Here is an 11,094-nt window from a genome sequence, read left to right as displayed (position 1 = left end):
TTAAAATACCGTTTGCACCATTTTTCATTGATATTATCTCTTCATTTGTAAATGAAAATTGTGTTGCATTTCAGTATTTATTCAACAGTTCCATTAACAATTATAATACTACTTGTAAGGAACCAGAACGGTTACATTTTTTTATGATTCACATCCCTACCCATTATTACACACTAAGTCATACATTATGTTATTACAAGTAGATAATAATGTTGGATCATAACAGAGGGGAAAATTAGGTCAAACAGATAAAGTTTTGGTTGTAAATCTGTATTTATGTTGAGGTTAACATTTAAATACAACAGGCAAAGCATATGACAAACAAACAGCGGAGATGACCTGGAAAAAGATTAGACAGCGTGTGGAAATGAACATCTCTCAGAACATCTTACTTCTACTCTTATCACGTCCCATCATACTTGCACCTGTTAAACATCATCTTTTTCATATGAAAAATATCAGTAATATTCAATGGCTTAAAAAATATGCTTAGTATGTAAAACTATATCTGTACAGTATCAATAAGTTCAAACAATGATTTACTTCACTTAGTAAAAATAACAAATATCTTTCGATTCTTTTGCACCCGAAGACAAAACGTGTTACCAGACAACAGCCTGCCCAAATAATCCCAGCTCTTAAAAATGCACTTCATAATTAAAAATTAGTTCCCACATGATTTAGCAATAATATGCACCATCTCTTTGAAAGCTTCATTATATGATATTCAGTAACTCAGTGTTTCCTCTGTATTATTCATACGGAAATTTACTCTACTCAAACAGTCAGCTAAACTGCTCTGTCTCTCTAAAATGTATGTTTCAAACATACGCGGCACCCAGATATTCTGGGTCATGACACTAGCGATAGCAACATATAGGAATGTATTTTATCATTCTAACTAACATGTTTAGTTTTGGTCCTCAACTTAATCAGTTAAAGGCTCCATCATTACTTTTACACCACATACAGAGTAACCCAAGCATGTTCATTTTATAGCAAGTCTTGAGCGAACAACTCTTAATGTAGCTAATTTTACACACGTTCCTGGGGTAGCAGATGTCCAACAAAATATTCAAAATATAAAAACAGAGACATTAAATAAAGCAAGAAATTCTGAGGTTCCAGTACACTAAATGCTTCTTCAACTGCATGACCATCTGTAACGTTAGTCTTCAAGTGTAGTATGTCCCTAATATAATCTTTTACACCTCCATTTCCGCAAACACTAAAGAAGCAGATTGTGTATCTTCATATGATGCAATGACTTGCTTATAAACTCAGTAAGTGTGCGTTAAGCATTGCATAAAAGACACAACAAGACAAGCATAAGGCCACAAAATTTAACATGTCGGAAATAAAAATGACTTAAAAGCTCATCCGTCAGTGCTGCAAACAAACACACATAAGTGTGTATGTGTACTGTAGAACAGAAGGTCTCGAATTCGCCACAAATGAACATCCAAAGCCCGCAAAAATTATTTCTTTACATTCAGGATGTGCATCATAATGTCCGATAGGCAGGAACACTCTCAGTGAGTGGTCAACTTATTTGAGGAGTTTTTTGGGTGTGTTTTGTTTCTTGATCTGCCAGAGGTGGCTGTAGATGGTGATGGCGTCCACACTAGCTGACATGGTCTTAGCGGGGATTTTGCTGAACTGTTTCTTATCCGAGCTGTATTTGTAGAGGTTCTCGATCATTTTGGGTGTGATGGTCTTGGGCCCGATGCCAGCCAGCTTGTTGATCTCCTCCGCCTCTGGATAATATGTGTATAGAGAGCGAAACTGGCAGCCAGAGTCTCTGAACAGAATCAGGAAGTTGTTGGCTTCGGTTTTCTCCATTTCCTGGGAAACATAAAACAAATACTTACAAATATGAAATCATTATTATTCCCCTTCAGGTTTTAAATGACAATCTAGACCTCTACACCTCTGCACCAAGTGAATCAAGAACTATTTATTTAAATAGGACTCATGTAGTATCTTCATATTCCACAGTCCCAGAATAGAAAAAATGAAATAAAAAAAAGAATAAATCACTAAATAAAACCATATTTGTTACATAGAGTAAGACTTTTAATTCGCTACATAAATTAAATAGAATTTTCTACAGCAATGCTTGTGCAACATTTTTTCCCCTCACATCCAGGATTTTGTTCTTCTGTCCCTCATTGACACGGCCCGCGAGGCAGCAGTGAGCCAGTGCGTTCTGGATGATGTGTTTATTTGATTTAGCACTGGGCTCCTTGTACAACTTTGGCCCTAGAGAGGAAGAGACATAAGAATTAGAGGAAGCTATCAACATCTGTATGCAGACTGCTGTTGAGGTTCAAGGTCATGACAAGGTTATGATAGGGGTCAGTCAATTTTATCCATTTAAAATGTCAAAGTTCAGTGTATTCAGTTTAGTGTTACAGTAAATGGCATACTGCTTGTTGGTAGCTGAAATAAATACTTTAAAAACGTTCTTCTACATAAAGATTTTAGGTTAAAATGTTTTTGCAGTTCATTAAATTCATTAGATTGTCATGTCACCTGTGTATTCTGCGTTAGATGCAGCAGACGATGTTGTTGATTCAAGCTCCCAGTTCTCCCCGTTTCCACTTATGGATGGACACGGTGACAGAAAGCCCTCTGTGGACTCTGGCCTGAAAATACACAATCAGACACACTTAAAATAGCTCTTTTATAAAGCCTGAAGTACTAATTTAACAGGTGGCCCTTATTGCTGCTGGAAAAAGCAATGTTTCATATCAAATCAACTGCCCAAAAACCAGTAGTAAGCATAATTCCACACACTGATGTTGAGAAGCTGAAGGCAGTAAGAAAGGAAGCGGAGCATGGATGAAGGAGAAATTGCAACTCATTGGACTATGTTCTAACCAGGTGCAAGTTTCCAGCAACTAATTCAAGTAATTTAAAAAGCCCACAGTGAAAGCAAAAATTCTGCATGACTTGTCATAGAAGTAATGGCCAATCAGAACGTATGTGATGTTTTTATACAGTAATGCAGAGCATGATTCTGTTGCAACCAGATGGACTGACAAAATGTCTTGTCACTTGTCATTTGTCGCTGGACAAAAACTAACATGGAAGTGGTATAATTTATCACTTGCAACTGGTTAAAGGGATAGTCCAACCAAAACTGAAAATTCTGTTATTATTTACTCACCCTCATGTCATTCCAAACCTGTATGACATTCTTTCTTCTGTGGAATACAAAAGAAGATATTTTGAAGAATGTTGGTAACAGTTTCTGGTCCTACTGATTTTTTGTCCATACTGTGGAAGCCAATGGGACCCAAAACCATTTGGTTACTAACAATCTACAAAATACCTTTTCGTGCTCTACAGAAGAAAGTAAGTAATACAGGTTTGGAATGAAAATGTAATTTTTGGGTGGACTATCCCTTTAAGACACAATGCTAAACTGAGTTTCATAAACAACTGCTAAAAGATGAGCCATTTTCTGTTGTTGTTGTTGTTATGATAAAGTAGCCAACAAAAATCACTACAAAAAACAAATATATACTGTTATACAACAAAACATGAACACAAAGACTGCTACTGTTTGTTTTATGACAAATGATTCAGAGATGATAATTATAACAGTTTATTATGTTCCACTAATATGCTGGTGATCCAGTGAACTGATCTGTCCAAGCGAATGAGTTTGTCCAGTGCCCAAGCTGAAATGACAAGCCGTCGGGAGACCTAATGACATGGGTATGATGCTGTCTGCAAACTGACCTTCCCTTTCTCCCTTTAGGGGAGCTCAGAAAGAAACACAGACTGCCAGGAGACAGTCTGCTGCCTCTGAGCAACCAGAGAAAAGACAGAGATACCATAGACAGGGGGTTATGAACAAGACAACAGAGATGTGTGTCAGTACTGATTAATACAAAAGTGTGGCATTTATAATCTCGACAAAAACTCATTATGTTCTCTGTTTTTGAATGATCTTTAACAGGGAAGGTAACAGTGAACTGGACATAGTCTCACCTGGATGTCCTCTTATCAGATTGGACACTCTCACTGTCTGCCAAATTAAGGGAGGCGAGTGATAAGCTGGACACAGAATATCCACGAGGTCTTGACCCTGAACACACAAATACGAATGCATATACATGCACATAATTGGCATACATTTTCTTTTAGAAGCCAGTTTCAAAAGCTCTGATATCATGAGAGCAAATTAAGTGTATTTAAGTGTCATTTTTATATGATTAAAAATGTTAATAAAACAAAATGTAGATATATAATTATTAATATTATTAAAAATATATAATATAATTAGATTATTTTATATTACTAATTATATAATAATAATAAAAAATATTAAAATATAGATTCATATTTATTATTAATACTAATTATGGTTTTAATAATAATATTAACATAATTATAATTAATAAAAAGTAATATTTTAATAATTGTAATATTGTTTTTAAAAAAAGAACAACAAAAAAACTATTCCCCATCGTACCTGTGGTTGTCCGTGCTGGAGGTTTTGGAGACTCCATGATGTCTCTGTGCATAGATTTGGGGCGTGGCTTCTTCTGCTTGACACTAGGGGGGCGTGGCTTAATAACACTGTCCATGTCCTCCATCAGTTTGAGCTGCTTCTTCCTCAAACATTCATTTTTTATATAATCCCGTCTTGCCTTCTCCTCCTCCTTCTTCTCACGTTCATCTTCTGCTTTCAATCTGATTAACGAAGCAGAGAATACAAATATGATGAACAAATTTCCCTAAAACCTTGCTTTTACAAGTTTAATGGCTTTTACAAACCATTTTGAATTCATTTATTAAATACAGAACCAAAATGGGTGAAACCTGGATGGAGTATATTCCAGTGACTAGTAATTTCAATGAATCAGTTCAACTTTTAATTTGTGTCATCACTCAGAAATGTTACGGAAAGATCTTAACTTCAAATGCTTTAAAATGTTTTAGTATTTTATTATTGTTATACTGCTGAGTATAAATTAAAATAATTTGTTCTTAGTTTATATTTTTATTTAAAAAAAAATGATGTATTTTACTGTTTATTTCTATCTTCACACATTAAACATTTCAATTATCCTCTGCAACGGTTACTGCTTAGTTAAAATGCCAGTTTGTTCACCTGCTTTAACAACACCTCTTTCTAAAAACACCTATATCTTTAGCACACATTGATATCTGTAGCATGATGTGTTGAATTAGTTACAGTATCTGTGATTGTGTGACTTAGTTTACTGTGATCGTGTAGTTCTCTGTTATTGTGTGATGTTGGAGTTGTGGTGTTTTTCATACCGTGCTGCTTCTTTCTTTTGTTCCATCTCGGCCTCCTGTTGCTGTTTCTTGATCTGCATCTCTTTCTCCCTCCGTAGCCTTTTTTCCATCAGAGCTGCCTTCTTCTGTGCAATATCGTCCTCTGGCTTTAGGTCATCCTGAGTCACAGCAACACAAACAAACAATTATTTCATTCTGACACAGAACCTCATGTGCAGCTGGGTGTACGAGACAATGTCGCTCACAGAACATTGTGTTGTGCTTCATGAACGATAGAAAGCACAAACACTGAACTCAAACACAAGAACCCAAACACATTTTTAAAATACAAAGAGTCTATCTCAAATGAGCGCTTGCTTGAGAATTGCACATTAAAATGGGGTTAAAATTACAAAGACATGCTGAAGCCCTTTATCGGAGCACCATACACTGTCACCATTTGTGCCAAATACAAAGAATGAAAGTATTTTGTTTGTTTGAAATAAGCCCCTGGTTTTCGATATTTTAGAGAAATATTGTCAGGTATGGCAGTAAAATCTGCTAGTATTGTAAATAACTCAGTTCATTAAGTTTTTTTTTTTCATTGCTTTAACATGTGTCAGTTATTTAGGGCAGGGGTTTTGAATCTTTTAGATGCCAAGGACCCCTAAATATGATCATTCACTTGTTAGGGACCCCATCCTAAATTTTAAAAGGCAGTTGAGCAATATACTGTATTTAAAAGGCAATATATTTTATGTAAAAAGGCCCAATTCATACTGTGAAATGAATATTATAAATATGTGTAAACTATTATTTAGAAAATATTTAGTTTCTATTACTATATTTATTTATTTAAAATTAAACTTTCATTTTTTTATTTATTTCATTCTACTTTTTTCATAATTATAAAATTATTTCGATTATTTATGTAAAAAGTTTTTACGCTGTCTCTAAATTTGGGGTCCCAATTTGAAAACCCCTGATTTAGACAAATTTTCTTTATATGCGAGTGATTTCTGCTCTACAACTCTTTATACGTCCTATGCAAATATATGATTTCTCACCCTATAGAAGAAGCCACAGCACATCTTCTGGTCTGGTCTAAATTCTAATCCAGTCTCTGTCTCTTTGCTGCTCTCCAGATCATGTCCATCCAGAGGCTTCAGAACAGAGAGAGGAACCTCAATCAGATTCTTCTTCTCATGCGACTCTTCTTCATTTGTGTGTCCACTGGCTGTTACCGTCAAATGGTCCATTGTCGGCTGAGACAGAACCTCAGATGTTGGTGCATTCATGATTTTGTTACTCTCTCCAACATCCTGTTTATCTTCTCTCTGCTTTTCATTCACCTGAGCAGATGGCGAATTTTCAGCTGCATCTTTGGAGTCTTTCTTACATGGCTTTTCTCTAGCTGTGTGGTCCTCACTGGAAGGTCCCTCATCATCTCCCAAATAGGCAAATGGGCTGGACTGCGCTTGACTCGGCAAAAAACGTCTAAGTCGAGGCAGGCTGTCCACTGACTGTTGAGAGTTGAGCATGCGGCTAAAGGGGGTGACCTTCAGCTCGTTGGGCCTTGGCGTTCGTGGCGTCCTTGCGTGGAAAGACGCGGACTTCCTTTTGATCGTAGAGGGCGAACGGTGAGTCGTGCGTGGCGAACCGGTGGACGACAAAATGGGGGAGAGCGACCCCACCGAACCTCGACCAACTAAGCTGCTGCTGCGCAGCTCACGCATCTGTTTACGTGGCGATGGCTCGGGTGGCGAAATCACCCAACTTTGGTGTTCACGCATCTGCATGATGTGTTCCTGTTGCTGTGCCAAGCGCTGCATCTCTGACTGTAGGAAGTTCAGAGACGTGTTCAGGCGCTCGATGGATTGCGTATACTCTGCCAGGTCCACCTCCACGGCTGCTTCCTCTAAGGGTGATTTCGGCGGTGCGCCGTCAGGTCGACATCTCTCAAGTCTAGAATCGGAGTCATTCGAATTCAAAGGTGTCTTTAGAGGTTGCAGGTCACTGGTTTGTTTTTCCCGACCATCTGGGCCTTCACTGTCGCCCCCTAGTGGTGACACAACTCCTTTACACCTGACCACATTGAGGAAGGCGGTCCTGCCCATGCGCTGCCTGTGATGCGTGAAAGCTGCTTCGACTTTCTTCTTGTGTGCCTCAATGGCTCTGCGTTTCTCTTCCAGCTTCATCTTCAACTGGACCATCTCCGACGCCAACAGGTGTGAGGTATCACGAGGGGAGGTGATGCGAGAGGGGCAGTGTGCGTCAGGAGTAATCGAACGAACTGTCCCAGTCGCTCCTGGGGTTGTGACGTTCAGGTCGCCGCTCTCAGGCGTGTTACCGCCACTCCCGCTGCTGCGGCCATCGCCGTGGCTTAGTTTACGAAACTTCTGTTCGGCAAAGCTGGTCATGCGAACTGCAGAACCCAACGAGGAGGCCATGCTGGTGGCCAGGGAGCGTGTTTCCAAAAGGTTTGGACAAGGGCTGCCGGATATCTCCGGAAGTGGACAGGAACGAGCTTCGCAGTCCTGGTCCATGTCTGAATAGTCCTTCAGGGATGAATCCTCATCCTGTCCGTCTTGGATATCTTCGGTACGGACATGGATTCCAGTGTCCAGGTCAGTAGAGGTGGAATTTAGGTCCGCATCATCCGCTCTGGCCTTGGAAAGCGAGTCCTCTGGATCGTTTGGATCAGATGCGGAGTTGTAGGAAGATGGGTTGTGCAGGAAAAAAGCGCTGTCCCCAGATGGGGGCTGCAAGCTGCTGTGGGGTCGCTCAGAGTCATGGATGATCTTCAGGGCTTCTTCTATACTAGGGGTGTTGGGCTGAGGGTTATACGGAGGGCGTGGGTTGTCTGCTGATACACCATTTGAGTACCTGAAACATGGGATATTCATTCAGTTTCAATGAATTTTCAAGATCTGGATAACAATTACTTCAATATATAATAGCTGTCCACTGAATATAATAAAACTGTGAGGTTGAGGTAGTGACATTTGTCCTAATCTTTTTAAAATATGCAGACTGTGCTGAAGTTTCAATTAGATTTAGTGTGTAAGTCATATCATTTACACATTGGACACATTGCATGTATGCAAAATATTGCAGTTTGGACGCTTTCACTGCAAATAAACTGGCTTATCAGCGGGTACTGAATTGAGTCTGTACTTGATAATGCCAATAAAGCAGAAAGACTGGTATTGTCACCTTTTTACAATTTTAGTATGGACTTAAAGGGACTTACACTTGTATGGACTGTGTGTGTTGTTTTTATTGTGGTTTTGTCATTTTGACAGTGTCCTTCTCCATGCAATTTAATTTAGTCAAATTTCTTTTGTGTTTCAAAAAACACAGGTTTAATATAACATGAAAGTGGGTAAATAATGACAAAATTTTCATTTTTGGGTGAACTGTAGCTTTAAATGACCCTAAAAGGAAAACAAAGATTTACTCAGTGTAGTTTCCCAGATGATGTCTGCTGATGTGTCTGTTGGATTCCTCATCATCCTCCTCACGTATTTTGCTGTGGGCGTTCCCATTAACGGGCTGGAAGGAGAGGTTCCTCCGCATGCCTCGGGCCGCGTGGTGAACTTTAAAACCCAAACCTTCAGTGCTTGCCGATCGGCTCAGTCCACGTCCTGAAGATGAACTCATGCTGTCATCAAGTGGAATCTCAAATGATATCCCATGAGCTGAAGACCTGAGGTGAAGACAAACAGTTACTCATCTGCAGCATGTAAAAGACAGAGTAAGAGAGTCAAATGCATAGAAAGTTTGTAGAGTGCACAAACCGTTTCTCTTTAGGCCATGTCCCCACACATCCGTCCACATACGACAAGGAGGACGACCGCCTGTTAACTGTTGTGAGAGAAAGAAATACCCATTTACTTACATGAAGCGAGTAAGTGTTTACAACTAAATAAAAGTTCATCTACATTTATTCAGTGCATTCAAGCTATACATTTGATCAGTGTGTGTGTTTTACCAGATGAGCTACAGGATATACAAAAGTAATATGAGGTGCAAAATCTCTTATAAGTTCAATAAAAGTGTGACTTAATTAATTTTTGGAAATCTTACCTGAGTTGTCAGTTTTAGGTTGTGACCTAAAGGAATATAAATTCAGACTTGCATAAATTCATTATTTAAATTCTTTGTAAACCTCAGACTTGCATTGTATTTAAGACAAACCTAGACTGTTCTGGACTGCCTGGTCTGTGGATCAGGTTTTGTTTGGTTATGGGAGCCATTTTATTGGACTGGGATGGGTCAGATACTACAAAAGAAAAGATAAACAAAATTGGTCCTAATAAAATGCATGACATGCACACCAAATATAATGACACCAGATGAGACAGACCTTACCTTTGGTATTGAGTGTGCGGGGCTGAACAAAAGATGGTTTCACAACTTCACACCACCAGAATAGCTCTGCCATAAACACAAGGTAGTTACTCTGAAAACACACAAACACACACTAAAATTATTGAGAAGAAAATGATACACAGCAAAGAGAAGTAGTGAAGAGACCTAGATGGAAAACTTTCAGACAGTCTCTCTTCAGTCTCTAAATATATTGAACGAAGGGCCTGACATGTTTGTAATGTTGCTCAATAACCACAAGGTGTCAATGTTCTCTTATAGATTGTAACAGACTCTTACTAACTTCAAAAAGCAAGATAATGGCTAATGTACGTATATACTACACAGTATATACTGTGTACTGCCTACTACTTTTAAAAAATGTGCGGTGTATGATTTATAAACCTGGGTATTCTTTGCATACAGAAATTTTGCAGACTACACACAGTATTCATACTATATACACTGCATGAGGAATAGTATGGATGGTCATGTGATCTGAACATGGTGGCAGTGAAGTCTAGATTCTGATCACCCAATAGGCATCATAACATTATGTTGTGACAGAACACAAACACAAGTTTAAGCTATTTAAACAACATAATAACTGTGCAAAATAAATTGACTTTCCTCAGTGTATAACATAATATAGTGTGTTTATTGAAAACAACTGTGCAGCAACCATAAAATGAGTCTCTTTCAGTGCATTAAAGGGTGTTCTGACCCGACAAGAGCAACAAAGCAACCGGGGCAGGCTGACACGAACAGAACAGACCCAGCACTCTGCTGATTTATTCAGTCCTGCCACCTTTATTTCACCACAGTTAGTGGCTGTTAGCCTCATGAAAAAGGCTTTTTTAGTGAAAAACACCACTTAAGCCCTAAATGACGAAAGAAATCAAATGTACCTTTGTTTTACTCGAGTACATGTGATTGGCTGAAGCAGCTGACAAGTATTTTAACCTGGTTTACATAATCGACCACAGACTCATCTGACATAATGGTAAATACACGACTGCCAGTTTGGAAAATGTAACACATTTGCTTAAAAAATAGGTTATAATGGTGCCTGTGTGAGGTAATGGCTACACATGGACTGTGTTTATCTAGACACACCACACCACTAACATAACTGTCTGAGGCGATCCACTTGGCAGCGCTTTCACATGCACACAAACGATGACTCAGTCATCCCAAACCGTCAGATTTAAAACACGCACTGGTCGGCTTTCCTTTCCTGCGTCAGCCCTGCTGAAATTCCCTGTAATACTCCAGTGATCAAACTTGCATTGGCCTCAAACTATATTCCGTGGAAAATCACCACAAAGTGCTCAGAAACTGTATCCTAGAAACCATATAAAGTTTGCAACACTGAACCAAATGGGAAACACACATCATATTCATTGTGTTGAAACATCTGAGAAAACTTCAGATACTAAATCATGCTAGAAAAAAAAATGAAATAAA

General features: G+C 38.7%; 1 protein-coding gene across 1 annotated transcript in view; it reads right to left on the bottom strand.

Annotated features, from left to right (window-relative positions):
- Nucleotides 1-263: 263 nt before the first annotated feature.
- camsap2b (calmodulin regulated spectrin-associated protein family, member 2b) overlaps nucleotides 264-11,094 on the bottom strand; it is a 45,513-nt gene continuing 34,682 nt past the window's right edge. The window contains exons 7-18 of the mRNA XM_016492075.1: nucleotides 9,631-9,721; nucleotides 9,457-9,541; nucleotides 9,346-9,371; nucleotides 9,057-9,123; nucleotides 8,717-8,965; nucleotides 6,324-8,142; nucleotides 5,299-5,435; nucleotides 4,487-4,707; nucleotides 4,003-4,099; nucleotides 2,536-2,648; nucleotides 2,144-2,262; nucleotides 264-1,845 (exon numbers count right to left, since the gene is read on the bottom strand). Coding sequence (XP_016347561.1) covers nucleotides 1,549-1,845; nucleotides 2,144-2,262; nucleotides 2,536-2,648; nucleotides 4,003-4,099; nucleotides 4,487-4,707; nucleotides 5,299-5,435; nucleotides 6,324-8,142; nucleotides 8,717-8,965; nucleotides 9,057-9,123; nucleotides 9,346-9,371; nucleotides 9,457-9,541; nucleotides 9,631-9,721 — 3,321 coding nt within the window. The 3' untranslated portion in view covers nucleotides 264-1,548. The remainder of the gene's footprint in view (nucleotides 1,846-2,143; nucleotides 2,263-2,535; nucleotides 2,649-4,002; nucleotides 4,100-4,486; nucleotides 4,708-5,298; nucleotides 5,436-6,323; nucleotides 8,143-8,716; nucleotides 8,966-9,056; nucleotides 9,124-9,345; nucleotides 9,372-9,456; nucleotides 9,542-9,630; nucleotides 9,722-11,094) is intronic.

Source organism: Sinocyclocheilus anshuiensis, unplaced genomic scaffold, assembly GCF_001515605.1.
Source record: "Sinocyclocheilus anshuiensis isolate Anshui unplaced genomic scaffold, SAMN03320099.WGS_v1.1 scaffold1155, whole genome shotgun sequence".
Classification (NCBI taxonomy): domain Eukaryota; kingdom Metazoa; phylum Chordata; class Actinopteri; order Cypriniformes; family Cyprinidae; genus Sinocyclocheilus; species Sinocyclocheilus anshuiensis.
This window is presented reverse-complemented; position numbering and strand designations above follow the sequence as displayed.